We start from the raw sequence: 16,715 nt of genomic DNA on the forward strand, positions 1-16,715 counted from the left end.
GGCGGTTCAAATAGCCGGGTATCGAGATAATCCCCATATGGGTGGGGATCAGGGACGAGCACCGATTTTTTAACTGCTTTTATATAGTGTGCGATCCTACCTATAATAGGATCCACATACGTTTTTGTCTCAGGCAATGACATCTGAATCAAATGAAAGGTTCCCTCTGCCCTGGGAATTTTGGTTTGGCTGGTCATTCTGTAATGATTGTGGAATCGTCTCCGTGGTCAGCGCACCAGACGTGCGCTGACACGGCGGATTTCCTCCACAAGCGTATAAATTTGCAGGAACCCAGCAGTAGGTGCAATGCACCTGCAGAGGGAAATTCCTGACGGCAGGTGGAGCTGTGGTGTGCAGAGGAACAGCTCCTCTGCTCTACCACACACGCCAGACAGGAATTGTACGAAGGGAAGAACTGTAATCGCAAGAGAAGCGATTGAGAGTGAGCACAGAGACAGATTGTGTGTGTGTGCATAAAACTAGTCGCCAACCCACAACTGAGCACACACCACAGCAGATACGAAGCAGGAACGCGATCGCGAGAGGTGCGATCGCCAAGCGTGACACAAGGTTACAGCAAGGCGGAGCACGAGAGTAGCAAAGGCACAGCAAATAATACAATGAGGAAATATGGAAAATAACAAACGCTAGCTAACCGTGAACACCGCACTCATTCGCAACAGTGCACGCGGTTACGCGTGGTCTCCATGTGATAAGCACAATAGAGACAAGCACGCCTAACTAACCATCGACAGACAAACATGAAACAGAGGACGCGAACGCTTGCTTAACGGTTACCTCACCGAGCCTCCAACAAGCGTCCGTAGCAGACAAGACAGACACACGAAAAGAGGGACAAGCGAGAGATAGGATCCACAGCACTAGCGAGAAGCGAGTGCGATCCAGGTACAGAGTAGCAGAACAGAAGGATCCACAGCACTAGCGAAAAGTGGCTAGCGCGATCCCAGGAGACAGTACAGAAGGATCCCCAGCGCTAGCGGAAAGTGGCTAGCGCGATCCCAGGAGACAGAACAGAAGGATCCCCAGCGCTAGCGAAAAGTGGCTAGCGCGATCCCAGGAGACAGAACAGAAGAGATAGCTGGTAGCAACTGCTGCACCAGCTATACTCCAAGAACAGAGATCAGAACCATTTCCTGTCGACCACCGCTGGGACAGGACAACAGCAACAGAACAAACAAACAGATAAACAATCCTCACTGCACTAGGGAAATCTGCCTAGCACAGCTTCCAGGAATTACTCTAAGATAACTTCAACAAGAAGTAGCATGGCTGACACTCTCTAGGAGTGTGTACTACAAACCCTGAAGGAATGACCAGCAAAGGACTGTGGGTAATCCCAACCTTTATACTGCCAGTCATCACAGGAGGCAGGTAGGGGATTTGCATAACGAATGTATGCAAATTCCTCAGCAGCAAACTGCAATACAGACAAAAAGTCTCTCTTAAAGAGACCTGCAGAATGCAGACCTGAACAGTGGTCAAAAAGCTGCCTGTTTACACAGGCAGCTGAGCAGATTCTCACAAGCTCCTCATAAGAACTCTAGAACAGTATCTTTGTGTATCTTCATGTCGTACGCCGCCAGTGAGCTGGGAGCAAGGTGAGCCTTATGATGGCTCACCCTGCTGCCGTTCAAATCCCCGGCAGCGTAAAATACTATTCACCCAACTCAGAATGTCATTCCCCAAATTACCCTTACGCTCCCCGCGCACCATAGCATAGCTATAGCGGCGCTTAGTTTCTGCGCTGAACGCCATGCACCGAAACAACCTGCTTCAATATCATCAGGCCAGTGTCTCATGTTAAGTTACTATTCCAGAACTTTCTTGAAATAGAAGGGGCTTTTATTGTTTGTTTATTATTATGCAAGTGTAAGTAGCAGCCCTTGGAGATATTGTGAATACCTTTGCCTGTACCTTGACCATACTATTGCCTGCTACCTGTACTGACCATTGCCTGTCTGAGCAATCTCTTATCTACTCCTGATCTGCTGAAGTAGGTCTATGACCCCTGCCTTTCTGTCTTTAACCACTTAAAGAGAAACTCCGACCAAGAATTTAACTTTATCCCAATCAGTAGCTGTCTGATACCCCTTTTACATGAGAAATCTATTCCTTTTCACAAACAGACCATCAGGGGGTGCTGTATGACTGATATTGTGGTGAAACCCCTCCCACAAGAAACTCTGAGGACCGTGGTACTCCTGGCCGTTTCTTGTCTGTGAACCTTGTTGCATTGTGGGAAATGGCTGTTTACAGCTGTTTCCAACTGCCAAAACAGCATTCAGCAGCTACATCACCTGCCAACAGTAAAAATGTCATCATGTGATAAATGTCAGAATGTAAATCAGGGATTTAAAAGATTTTACAATGGGCAAACACTGACTAAATCATTTATACATAATTATTGTAAATAAATGAAGCACTTTTTTTATTACATTATTTTCTCTGGAGTTCCTCTTTAAGCCCGAAGAGTTGTTTATTTTTTACATCTGAGCAACTTTTACCTCCCATTCATTTTCCAATAACTTTGTCACTACTCATCACAATGAATTGGTCTATATCTTGTTTTTTCCGCCACCAATTAAGCTTTCTTTGGGTGATGCATTTTGCTAAGAATTATTTTATTCTAAATCCATTTTAACAGGAATATTAAGAAAGAAATGGAAAAATATCATTATTTCTACCATAATTAAAACCCATATATTTTATTTGCCTATTTGTCCCGCTTATTACACCATTTAAATTACGTCCCTATCACAATGTATGGCGCCGATATTTTATTTGGAAATAAAGGTGCATTTTTTCAATTCGCGTCCATCACTATTTACAAGCCCATAATTTAAAACAGTATATTAATATACTCCTTTGACAACCATATTTAAAAAGTTCAGACCCTTAGGTAACTACTTATGTTTTGTTTTTTAATTGTAATTTTTTTATTTTTTTGTATTAAAAATTGTATGTGGGTAATTTTTGGTGTGGGAGGTAAACAGCTAATTTTAACTGTAAAAAATGTATTTATTTATTAAAAAATGGATGTGTGTGTAGTTTTACTATTTGGCCACAAGATAGCCACAGTGAAAAATTCCTGGAAGCGTGATCGGACGCTGCGCGGCCTGCGGGAGTGCATGCAGCCCAACTAGACGAGAATGTTCGTCCAGTTGTTACATAGTTACATAGTTACATAGTTATTTTGGCTGAAAAAAGACATACGTCCATCGAGTTCAACCAGTACAAAGTACAACTCCAGCCCGTCCCCCACATACCCCTGTTGATCCAGAGGAAGGCGAAAAAAACCCCACCAGGCATGGTCCAATTAGCCCCAAATGGGAAAAATTCCTTCCTGACTCCAGATGGCAATCAGATAAAATCCCTGGATCAACATCATTAGGCATAACCTAGTAATTGTAGCCATGGATGTCTTTCAACGCAAGGAAAGCATCTAAGCCCCCTTTAAATGCAGGTATAGAGTTTGCCATAACGACTTCCTGTGACAATGCATTCCACATCTTAACCACTCTTACTGTAAAGAACCCTTTCCTAAATAAATGGCTAAAACGTTTTTCCTCCATGCGCAGCTCATGTCCTCTAGTCCTTTGAGAAGGCCTAGGGACAAAAAGCTCATCCGCCAAGCTATTATATTGCCCTCTAATGTATGCTTAAATGGTTGTGCTTAAATGGTTAAGATTGCTGACGATTGTGATTGACAGACATCTGATACATGTGTATGATCCCTGTCTTGCGAACCTTGAGATTGTTACAGACCAATATCAATCTGTGTACAACTCTGAACTGCGTAAACACTCTGGTAGCCTGAATCATTGTTTAGTGGGAACTGGCAGTAGCATTGTTTTACGGCCTTTCAGTCTCTATACCCTGTGCATTAAGGCCTGGGTGTAACCATAGTCGGGCAAAGCGTGCTTGTCTCCTGTTCAAGCGGGGACGCGCCACACAAGGTGAAGAATCCGGAGGTAGATTGGGGCATAGAGATATACATATGTTTTTGCCATGGCTATACCCAGGAAAGTCCCAGGATTAATTTACAAAAACTAAAGGGCCAACTTACAAAAAGTTCTAAAATGTTAAAGGTTAAAATGATATGAAAAGATGGACTTGTGTAGTACGGATGCTGACTTGGATTCCGTGTAATTGAAATATCCGCATTTCCGATCGGATGGGAAGTCCCGCATCACTGCTACTTGGTTATTTTTAGTCCAACCACAGAACTCGGAAGCATTGGACTAATCAGAGAATGCAGAATTTTTCATCAAAAATCGTGTTACCGCAGTAATTTTAGACCAATGACAACACTGATTGGCCTATAATTCCCATTGGTATTCCCATTACCGCGGTAAAATTCAGCGTCATCTGAGTTAACTTGCAAGTATTTGGCCAATCAGGGAATGCAAAAAATGCCCCCCCAAACAATACTCCTCAGAAATCTGCATAATCAGTAATCGGTATTGGCTGAAATTGGAATTTCCATGAAATCGGAACCCTCGAATTCCTTATTGTTTAGTTTGAGAAGAGATGACTTGCAGGTGATTAATATTTACTGATAAATTAAAGGCCAATATAAAGCTTTGGCCAGAAATGAATTTAACCCCCCTAGCGTTCTAAATGAGCTAGGCTCGTCCAGAGACGCCGGATGTGACCGCTCAGGCCCCGCTGGGCCGATTTGAATATTCTTTTTTTAAAAACACGTAGCAAGCACTTTGCTTGCTGCGTGCCTTACCCGATCCCCGCCGCCGATCCACCGCTACCCGCTGCGATACAGCGCCCCCCCCAGCCGAGACCCCGTGCGCTGCCTGGCCAATTAGTGCCAGGCAGCGCTGAGGGGTGGATCGGGTCTCCCTGTGATGTCACGACGTTGCCGACGTCGATGACGTCACGATGTGCATGGCCATGGCGACGGGGGAAGTTCAGAACGGGATTTCCGGATGGGCCATTGTGCCGGCGGCGATCGGAGGGGTGGGAGGGATGCCGCAGAGAGGGGGGAATCATGTAGCTAGCGCTAGGCCAGCAACATGAAAAAGAAAAATTTTTTGCAAAAAACGTTCCCGCGGGAATCAGAACGCCAGGCAGGTTAAATGTAATGGGGCCCTAGGCAAGGTAGCAGATTTGGCACCCCCTTGTGGTGAGCCCCTTGACACCCACCAGGCCCCAGGCACCTGCCTAGGTTGCCTGTTGGATGATCCTGCTCTGGCTATGGCACCTGAGCTTTACATTCCAAGAACTAAACACAGGATGAATGGACATCAGTCATGTATAGAGAAAGCAGGACAGATAAGGACAACATACATACAGGGTGTACTCACCTTTGAATAAATCTTGATTGTTGCAATGTCCGATTTTTTATCGATATCTTTTATTGTGGCTTCATAGTTGTCTCCATTGTGCAGCTGCACCTTTAAATGCTGTCGGCCAGCTCCAGCATTGTTGCTGGACACCACATGAGCATTGGTCACAATTAGTCCCATGTCAGAAATGATGAAGCCTGATCCACTTGATAGGGGTACGTTGCGTCCAAACAGTGGGTGCCTGAAGAATGACAAAACAAGTCCGTTTACTACACAATACTGCGATCTTAGAAAATGAGTAGGTGAAGAAGACCCAAAAAATCAGTTTGCTAGAGAGGTTTACTGTGTCAGTGTGCAGAAAATGAATGAAGTAGACACTGCACACTTACACATGGGCGTAACTACAGGTGGAGCCGGGACAAGGTCCTCCAGCACCCAAAGCTGAGACACCAAAATGCGCCCCTCCATCCCTCCCAATCCAGCCGTCACACACTGATTGCTATTAGACTAATAGGCCCCCAACCCCCCAACACCCTAGTTATCTGGCTTGCAGTCATTGCCATGTGTCCCCTTTTTATTTCTCTCTGCTTTAAACACAATAGGGGAATGATTGCTGAGTGAGTTGTGCGCCCCCCTCGTACACTGCGCCCTGAGGCTGGAGCCTCTCTTGCCTCTGCCTCGGCCCAGCCCTGACTACAGGAAAGCAACGCCTGTGACCCCCGGGGGGGCCAGAGCTGTAAGGTGGCCCAAAACTGTACTACACTCCCTCCGATAAAGGGTCCCATTCTTCAGATCTGGTGTTTTTGTGGCCATACATGTTATAGGTGTGAAGATTACGATGTCCACATGTTTTATGACTGTTGCAAGATGGGTCTCGAGGCTGTGAGGCTCATCGGGTGTAGGCTAGGGAAATGATGGGAACATTGGGGTAGCCCCTTAAAGTTTTGCTGGGGGGGCCCATGATTTGTAGTTATGCCCCTATGCTGAACTCCCACTTACACACATGCAATGTACACTTAACTACATGCTGTACACCAGGGGTATCAAACTCGATCATGTACGGGGGTAAAATCTAAAACATAGTTTAAGTCGTGGCCAAATCATCTGTTAAAATCGAACATTTATGGTCTTTAACTAAGTGACTTGACTGTAGCGACTGTGGGGGGCCCGCTCCTCCCCCTCCTGGAGAGAAGCACAGCGAAGCAGTTTAATATTTACCTGCTCCTGCAGTGCTGTTTTGGGACCCCTCTGGTCTCCCTGCCATATGCTCAATGCTGCATACCTCTGGTGCATGTCATGTGATCAGAAGCTCGAGGTATGGAAGCACAGAGCGTGCAGCAGCTGGGAAGAACAGAAGAGACCCGAGCATTGCTGGAGCAGGTAAGTAATACAATTCTCTGCTGTACTGCTCTGCAATGTGGGGAAGGAGTGTCGGGGGGGGGGGGGGTTACCAGCCATACAAGGGGGTTTGGATCCCAGGAGGGGGCCCCATGCTAAGTTTTGCTAGGCTAGGGGATCCAAGGGCTTTTGCTGCACCTCGGCTCAAACAGCCGTTTTAATCAGAAACATCATCATCGATGTGCTCCTCTATGATAAAACGGCACGTTTTCACACACACAGACACATTCACTAAACCGTGATAACTCAAATATCAGACCTTATCAAAGATATCACACCTTATCAAAATTAACATGCCTTATCAGAGTAGCATAGCGAGTGCTACGAACCCACAGGGGCTCAGGGCAGGACAAGCGCCATTGCAGGCATACGTTTGTAGTGCTCGCTATGCTACTGTGATGTTCACTTTGATAAGGTGTGATATCTTTGATAAGGTGTGATATTTGAGTTATCACGGTTTAGTGAATCAAGCCCATGGTGTGCAGAACGCATACAAAAAACGCACACAGAAAACTGACAGATGAGTGTGATCCCAGCCACAGCTTCTTATTAAACTTACTCTGTCCACCTCTGATGGAGCAGAACTGGCTCTGCAGACTCCTCCAGCATCACTACACTACACAGGACTTGGGGAGGGGTAGAGAGGTTGGGGGCTAAGCACTGTACACAAGAGCCTGCTGCACACTGAATATGAATGGTCTACACCTCTTTGTATGATTCCTTATCAGTGGCTGAGCAGATGCAGTCATTAGAACAATTGTGCAGAGAGCAAAAAGTTTCTTTCTCTCCATGCCCTTAGTGCCCTCAGTCTCTCCGGACAGTGAAAATAAACCTTCCCCCCATGTGGCCCCCTGCGGCTTGTGGCCCCTCTGCAGCTGCATCCCTTGCAGGGTCTATTGTTACGCCCCTAATGGAACATAGAAACTGTATCTAAATACTGAAATGGATCAATCAGTGTTGGAACGGTCTCCCACTATCCAAGGTTAAAGACCCCTCCCTAATGGTCTGAGCCATTTGGTCTGAAACATTTGGCAAAGCCAAAGTAGGCCTTTCAACTGTAACATTACAAAAAACGAACACTGGACAAAGAGTCTCAGAAAGGTTAAAGCAGGACTCCAACAAACATAAAAGAGTAGTCAGACAGAAACTGTAACTTCTTTCAACTTATTACCTTTTATTTGCTATGGACTATATTGTTTGTTAGTTAGTTTTCAAATGTTTTCAATAATCTTTAACCCATTCAGGTTCCGTCGTTTTCACTTGAGAAATGTTCACCTCCCATTCATTAGCCTATAACTTTATCACTACTTATCACAATGAACTGATCTATATCTTGTTTTTTCCGCCACCAATTAGGCTTTCTTTGGGGGGGGGGGGGGGTACATTTTGCTAAGAGCCACTTTACTGTGAATGCATTTTAACAGGAAGAATAAGAAAAAAACGGAAAAAATCATTATTTCTCAGTTTTCAGCCATTATAGTTTTAAAATAATACATGCCTCCATAATTAAAACTCACGTATTGTATTTGCCCATATGTCCCGGTTATTACACCGTTAAAATTATGTCCCTATCACAATGTATGGCGACAATATTTTATTTGGAAATAAAGGTGCATTTTTTCCGTTTTGCATCTATCACTATTTACAAGTTTAAAATAAAAAAAATATAGAAATATTTCATCTTTACATTGATATTTAAAAAGTTTAGACCCTTATGTAAATATTTACATGTTTTTTTTTTTTTTTATTGTAATGGTTTTTTTTTATATTAAACATTTTATTTGGGTATTTTTGGGAGGGTGGGATGTAAAGTATAGTTTTATAATGTAATTGTGTGTTATGTTTAATTTTTTTTTAATTTTAGTTGTAGTTTTACTTTTTGGCCACAAGATGGCGGCCATGAGTTTGTTTACATGACGTCACTCTAAGCGTAACACACGCTTAGAGTGACTCATCGGGGAGGGAACGGCCAGAAAAAGCGCAGCTTCCGAGAGAAGCTGTCGCTTTTTCAGCGGGGGAGAGGAATCAGTGATCGGGCACCATAGTCCGATACATTGATTCCTTGGCTACCGAATCCGCGGCCGGGAGTGCGCGTGCACGCGCGCGATTGGCCGCGGTAGCGCGCATGGTTCCTGGAAGTAGTTTCTACGTCCAGGAACCAAAATAGGTTAAACACACTAATTTACTTTCTTAAAGAGACTCAGAGACGAACATAAGTACAGCTCTGATACTTACCCGGGGCCTCCTCCCGCCCCATAAACATGTCTAATTCCCACACCGTCCTCCCTCGGTCTGCCATTCAGCCGCGGTGAGCTCCGTTACCAGCCTCAGTGATGTCAGTCTGGGTCTACTGCACATGCACGGGAGGTCTGCACATGCGCAGTAGACCCTGACTGGCATCGACTGAGGCTGGTAACGGAGCTCACTGCGGCTGATGGGGCAGACCGAGGGAGGACGGCGTGGGACTTAGACATGTTTATGGAGCGGGAGGAAACCCCGGGTAAGTATCAGAGCTCTACTTCCGTTCATCTCTGAGTCTCTTTAAGTCTATCTCCTGTCCTGAGTATTCACATGCTAAATCCACCACTGAGCGCTACCATGAGTGCGACCCATCAGATCCCAGCGAGAACAGGATTTCCTCACTTGTCATTACACTGTGATTGCTGGTGTTGCAACCCTTGATTGTGAGTATCCTCCATAGCTTGCTTTAATGCTAAACATTACATCAGCATACTACACCATACGGGACTCCCGGTGTCTTTGTTTTTTCTAAAGGGGCCCATACACCGAACGATTTTCCCACCGATATACAGCAGATTTGATCACTGTGATCGAATCTGCTGTGAAATCGTTGCACAAACGCCGACAGAACAATCGTTTTCCGTCCGAAATCAATCGTTCCCGTCAATTCCCGTCGATCTGTCCGTGCGGAAGATCTTGCTTCATCACCGGCGAGTCTGGAGTGTGTCGATAGCAGCATTCGAATGCCCGACGACCAACGCAATACAGCGGCAATACATTAACTGCTCCGCTGGCGCGAGTCCCCCGCTCTCTCTGCTGTCCTCTTCTCCGCGCTGGGCTCCGAGTCTGGCAGGCTTCACTGTACTTCCTGTTCCGGCAGGAAGTTTAAACAGTAGAGCGCCCTCTACTGTTTAAACTCCCGCGGACAGAAAGTTCAGTGAAGCCTGCCGGACTCGGAGCCCAGCGCGGAGAAGACAGCGGAGACCGGGGGAGTCGCGCCGGCCGGAGCAGGTAATGGGGGAGGGGGAGGCGGCAGCAGCGGCAGCCCGACAGATTGTGATTGGTTTCATGCTGAAATCGATTCACAATCTGTTTGCAGTAAAGGCAGCCATACGATCCCTCTCTGATCAGATTCAATCAGAGAGGGATCTATCTGTTGGTCGATCTGATGGCAAATCGACCAGTGTATGGCCACTTTTAGTCTCCTTTTGAAGGTCTGCAAACCTTTATCAATCTAATGGTAATTTGTTTTTATGTGCATATAAAATGCAGCCACTCCACACTTTTTTCTAACCGGGATTCGGAGCTAGGAGTGTTAAAGTTAGCTGCTAATCAGTGGACTTTCTCAGACTTTATAATGTAAAACAAAAGTTTGTTTCTTAAAACAGAAAGTATTTGCAAAAATTCAGGTTGGAGTCAGTGAGCTCCAAGATGTATCCCAGTGCATCACTGTTGAAATATGCAAATCACCCATTGTTGCCTCTGTGTGCTAAACACACCTTTAGATGCACTGGAATTCAATAATGTGTCAGCTTGTTATTATTACAGAGTCACACTAATTCATTATGCACACAGACTGTTTTGGATTGGTTGTTCCTCATCAGTGCATGGCATGGATTAATGTGGCTCTATGGAGTAGGACTTGAAACACCAGTTACAGACTACCCAGAAAGCTCATGATGAACCAGAACTTAATGGAGTGTGTAAGGGGCTACAATAGACCAAAAAGCCCTCTTACTAAAGTGCTATGGAAAACAAAAGTTTGCTTTCTTAAACTTTATAAGTAATAAACACTCATTTGCCTGTAGTTACTGCTGCAGGTGGGATGTTCTGGAGTCTCAGGGCAACCATACTCCAAACAGAGTGCTGTTGCCAAGACAGCAAAGAACAATTAGAAACTGAAAATCACTTTTTAATATTGTTAAAATATCTATCTATCTATCTATCTATCTATCTATCTATCTATCTATCTATCTATCTATCTATCTATCTATACAGTGGGGTGCAAAAGTATTCGGCCCCCTTGAAGTTTTCCACATTTTGTCATATTACTGCCACAAACATGAATCAATTTTATTGCAATTCCACATGAAAGACCAACACAAAGTGGTGTACATGTGAGAAGCGGATCGAAAATCATACATCATTCCAAACATTTTTTACAAATAAATGACTGCAAAGTAGTGTGAGCATAATTATTCGGCCCCCTTTGATCTGAGTGCAGTCAGTTGCCTATAGACATTGCCTGGTGAGTACTAATGACTAAATAGAGTGCACCTGTGTGTAATCTAATGTCAGTACAAATACAGCTGCTCTGTGAGGGCCTCAGAGGTTTTCTAAGAGAATATTGTGAGCAACAACACCGTGAAGTCCAAAGAACACACAAGACAGGTCAGGGATCAAGTTATTGAGAAATTTAAAGCAGGCTTAGGCTACAAAAAGATTTCCAAAGCCTTGAATATCCCACGGAGCACTGTTCAAGTGATCATTCAGAAATGGAAGGAGTATGGCACAACTGTAAACCTACCAAGACAAGGCCATCCACCTAAACTCACAGGCCGAACAAAGAGAGCGCTGATCAGAAATGTAGTCAAGAGGCCCATGGTGACTCTGGATGAGCTGCAGAGATCTACAGCTCAGGTGGGAGACTCTGTCCATAGGACAACTATTAGTCATGCACTGTACAATGTTGGCCTTTATGGAAGAGTGACAAGAAGAAAGTCATTGTTAACAGAAAGCATAAGAAGTCCCGTTTGCAGTTTGCCACAAGCCATGTGGGGGACACAGCAAACATGTGGAAGAAGGTGCTCTGGTCAGATGAGACCAAAATGGAACTTTTTGGCCAAAATGCAAAACGCTATGTGTGGCGGAAAACTAACACTGCACATCACTCTGAACATGCCATCCCCACTGTCAAATATGGTGGTGGCAGCATCATGCTCGGGGGGTGCATCTCTTCAGCAGGGACAGGGAAGCTGGTCAGAGTTGATGGGAAGATAAGTGGAGCCAAATACAGGGCAATCTTGGAAGAAAACCTCTTGGAGTCTGCAAAAGACTTGAGATTGGGGCGGAGGTTCACCTTCCAGCAGGACAACGACCCTAAACATAAAGCCAGTGCAACAATGGAATGGTTTAAAACAAAACATATCTATGTGTTATAATGGCCCAGTCAAAGTCCAGATCAAAATCCAATCGAGAATCTGTGGCAAGATCTGAAAACTGCTGTTCACAAACGCTGTCCATCTAATCTGACTGAGCTGGAGCTGTTTTGCAAAGAAGAATGGGCAAGGAATTCAGTCTCTAGATGTGCAAAGCTGGTAGAGACATACCCTAAAAGACTGGCAGCTGTAATTGCAGCAAAAGGTGGTTTTACAAAGTATTGACTCAGGGGGCCGAATAATTACGCACACCCCACTTTGCAGTTATTGATTTGTAAAAAATGTTTAGAATGATGTATGATTTTCGATCCACTTCTCACGTGTACACCACTTTGTATTGGTCTATCATGTGGAATTCCAATAAAATTGATTCAAGTTTGTGGCAGTAATGTGACAAAATGTGGAAACTTCAAGGGGGCCGAATACTTTTGCACCCCACTGTATATATATATATATATATATATATATATATATATATATATATATATATATGAGACTAGTCCAGAACTGACAAATGTTTTGTGCCAATTTTATTATGAAAACGGAATGACCTTTTAAAGTGTTAAAGTGCACCCGAGGGGAATATAAACTGATGAGACAGAATATTGTATCTATCCTTCTACTCCTAAAAAAATGATTTTTTATTTTTAGATATCCCATGGTTTTATTTTATGTTTCAACATTTACAAAAGTAGACTTTATATTTTATTGTCTCTGCTCAATGACAGTCTATTATGTCTTCCAGAGCTAATTTTTTGGGGTAGCAATTCCTTATCAGGAAGGGTTACCTATAATCAGGCCTGAGAAGTGAGAAGATGTTACTTGCGCATCCATCTGAAAATGGCGCCTGAGAATAATGGCGCACAGTGTTGCCGCTAATCCGTTTGCCGCTTATCGCTATTTAACGTTAAAGCCTTATTGTTATTTAGCGTTAAAGCCTTATTGTTATTTAGCGTTAAGACACAGAACCCTCTCTGTACCTATCCCTAACCCCTAAACCCCCCCCTGGTGGTGCCTAACCCTAACCACCCCCCTGGTGGTGCCTAACCCTAACCACCCCCCTGGTGGAGCCTAACCCTAACCACCCCCCTGGTGGTGTATATTGTACTGTAACTATACCTAACCCTACTCTCACACAGAACCCTCCCTGTACCTAACCCTAACCACCCCCTTGGTGGTGCCTAACCCTAAGACCCCCCCTGGTGGTTCCTAACCCTAAGACCCCCTGGTGGTGTATATTGTACTGTAACTATACCTAACCCTACTCTTACACAGAACCCTCCCTGTACCTAACCCTAACCACCCCCTTGGTAGTGCCTAACCCTAAGACCCCCCTGGTGGTGCCTAACCCTAACCTTGACAGTGTTACATTCAATCCGTTCACCGTTTTGCAGTTAAATAATGTCTGCAGTTTGGCTTATGTAGGGCGCTATTGATAAATAACGTTAGTGTGTGCCACTATTGATAAATAACATTAGTGTGTGCCACTATTGATAAATAACGTTAGTGTGTGCCACTATTGATAAATAACGTTAGTGTGTGCCGTTTTTCTTCTTTTTTCCCTGTGCGCCATTAATATGCAGTACTAACGATAAATAGCGATAAGCGTATCTTTTTAATGCGGCGCCATTCTTATGCATAGGCGCTGTGCGCCATTATTCACTGATCCCGTTACTTGCATGCCTAATTATTAACTCTTTCAGACAGAAAAAAAAAAAGAAACACAGCCTAGTTATTAATATGCTTGGCACAGTAAATACACATGTTTATCTCATCATGTCACATTTCCACTTAGGTACGACGTTTTTACTGGTTGCCTCTGTAAGTTAGTCAGAGCCCTATCAGTGCAGACTTCTGCTACACAGTAGTTAGGTAATTGCTGTTTGGTAAACAAGGCATCTGTATTCATGGCCATTATGAATGGAGCACAGTGTGATCTCAGGCGCGTTACTCCTTGATCAAGTGTTGAGTCATTTCAGGTCACGGCATTCCTAGGTTGTGAAGTATGACTGATGGAGCACGTCCCGGTAAATGGCAAGGCCCAAGGAATTTTTATAGCGGCGAGAGGCCATAATTTACCTTGGCACAACCACCTTCTCCAGGATAAGTATGACTTACTGCATTCTCACTTCCCCCATACACTCAACGCAGCTATTCTGTGGCTTCACCTTTCTAATGACCAAAAACCCGACCTTGTATCTGGCTCCCGATATTAATGCCAGATAATCATTTTAGTGTACCGCCGTGGCACAAACTGCGTCCACCGCTGCCAAGTATGAACATGATCCACCGGTGTGAACGCTTTTCAAGAAATTCCTGGTCCTGCGGACAGACGTAATATATTGCGTGCAGCCGTGGTGCTGAGCTCGACTCATTCTGAATATTTTGTCAAATCACGGGATAATACACTGGCCGGCTGTATGCGATTTCCAAGGACCATCGGAGGTTTGGAAATACTTTCCCTGGAAATGTTTTAAAGGACACCTGAACTGAGAGGGATATGAAGGCTGCCGTATTTATTTCCTCTTAAAGGGGAACTTCAGCCTAAACAAACATACTGTCATTAAGTTACATTAGTTATGTTAATCATCCCAGCACTTTGCTTTACGATTATAATGTATGTTATAACGCAAAGCGCATCTGAATGTACCCTCACTGAGCATCCTCAGTTTTGAGGTGCCAGGAAGACGCTTGATAGTAGTATAGCCTAGCCCTCCCGGCTACAATTACCCAATACCCCAAATAACACAACGACCACCAGCATGGATTTAATAGGCCAAAGGAGCCCGTTTATTTACCAAAATACAATGTTCAAACAAATAACTTCCAGAGAGCTGAGGTAAGGGAGTCCGAGGTTACCAAACATATTGCATATAACGTTAGCTGGCAAGCAGCCTGGAACCGGCCCCCGCCGCGGTCACCGGCTCAGGGACAGCTGCTTGAGCCACCGAATTATTCTCACTTGCTGAGATCCTAACCTGGTGATTCGCACCTAAGGCAAATCCCCCAGAAACCAACCAACCTTCGGAGCCTTTACCCCTCCTGCTGCCATGACGAAGATCAACGATCCTTTGCGAAGTAACAATACGCAACAACCTGTAATAAAAGAAACACAAGAACAAACAAAAAGGGGAGGGAGGGAGGGTGCTCGTCACCCAACGCCTGACTGATTAACTCAACCCCCCAGCCTTCCTCAAACTATCTTCCCCGCTCCTCCTACTCTACACTAAGCTCCTCTTAACCCCTTCCTTCCTGGCAGGCTGCACTATCATGTGCGGCCTTCCAGATTCCACTGTGCTGCACTTCCAGGCCTTATCTTGATAGTAGTATAGCCTAGCCCTCCCGGCTACAATTACCCAATACCCCAAATAACACAACGACCACCAGCATGGATTTAATAGGCCAAAGCAGCCCGTTTATTTACCAAAATACAATGTTCAAACAAATAACTTCCAGAGAGCTGAGGTAAGGGAGTCCGAGGTTACCAAGCATATTGCATGTAACATTAACTGGCAAGCAGCCTGGAACTGGCCCCCGCCGCGGTCACCGGCTCAGGGACAGCTGCTTGCGCCACCGAATTATTCTCACTTGCTGAGATCTTAACCTGGTGATTCGCACCTAAGGTAAATCCCCCAGAAACCAACCAACCTTCGGAGCCCTTACCCCTCCACCACGAACCGACTTGACCCCTCACGGCAGAGAGGCCCACACCCTCAACGCTCTCTGGATACCGTCCTCTATCGCTAATGCCCACAGATCCGTCCCAATATCGTTTAAGTGAACCCCATCTCTGCTAAGAAGCAAATGAAGATCGCTCTCCAGCTCCACATGCCTGACGGCTATACCCCCATTAATAGTAACAAATTTGGCCACTTCTTTGTTTAATTTAACCCTGGCCTTGTTAATTTTGCTAACCGACCTCGCCAATCTCCACGAGGACCTGGCCAACACATCTGACCAAACTAACACTGTAGCTGGGAACTCCCGTCTGAGCCTTAGCACATCAAATTTTATATCTCTAATTATGGCCCTCGTAGACTTGGAAGCTATATCATTGCCCCCAACATGCAGAACCAGCACATCCGGGGCCCTGTCCCACCCAGTGTGTCTACTAATTTCCGGCCACACTCGTGCCCACAACATGCCTGGAAAACCCAGCAACCGAATGAGGACCTCCTGTCTCGGGAATCCAAGTTGCCTCCCCTCGGGGCGAACCGCAGCTCTTCTCGCACCCCTAGCGACGTAGGAGTGTCCAAAGATCCACACCAAGGCTGGTTCCCCTGCAAAACAAATGATAAACAAAAGAACAACTAACACTCATCCCCAAAACTACTACAATATTATATCAAATGCAACCTAACGTAAGACCTGTATCTAACCGAGTCCCATCTGCCTATCCTCTTAACTACCTCCTCACTGAGACCCCAGCGTGATGCCTCAGTCGCCGCCCCTATTCTGAAAGAGTGGGAGGCATAGCCCGAAGTAGCCAGGCACTTCCGAAATATTGACGAAAACTGAAAAAGGGTCAATGGCGACCCGTCTCCGTGAGCCAAAAAGACCTGAGCAGATTGCGGCCTGATTTGCAGAAACCGCAAGA

General features: G+C 45.1%; 2 protein-coding genes across 9 annotated transcripts in view; one reads left to right on the forward strand and one right to left on the reverse strand.

Annotated features, from left to right (window-relative positions):
* The window catches only part of LOC137563743 (peroxisomal acyl-coenzyme A oxidase 3-like), a 372,185-nt gene that overhangs the window by 210,152 nt on the left and 145,318 nt on the right, over positions 1-16,715 (forward strand). The window lies entirely within an intron of this gene.
* The window catches only part of LOC137563764 (serine protease HTRA3-like), a 116,784-nt gene that overhangs the window by 30,172 nt on the left and 69,897 nt on the right, over positions 1-16,715 (reverse strand). For all 7 annotated transcript variants that reach the window (XR_011030433.1, XM_068276676.1, XM_068276688.1 and 4 more), the window contains one exon: positions 5,340-5,562. Coding sequence is in view for 6 of the 7 variants with exons in the window: in XM_068276676.1 (XP_068132777.1) it covers positions 5,340-5,562 (223 nt within the window). In the remaining variant the exon portion in view is untranslated. The remainder of the gene's footprint in view (positions 1-5,339; positions 5,563-16,715) is intronic.

The sequence above is a fragment of the Hyperolius riggenbachi genome, chromosome 1 (assembly GCF_040937935.1).
Source record: "Hyperolius riggenbachi isolate aHypRig1 chromosome 1, aHypRig1.pri, whole genome shotgun sequence".
Classification (NCBI taxonomy): Eukaryota; Metazoa; Chordata; class Amphibia; order Anura; family Hyperoliidae; genus Hyperolius; species Hyperolius riggenbachi.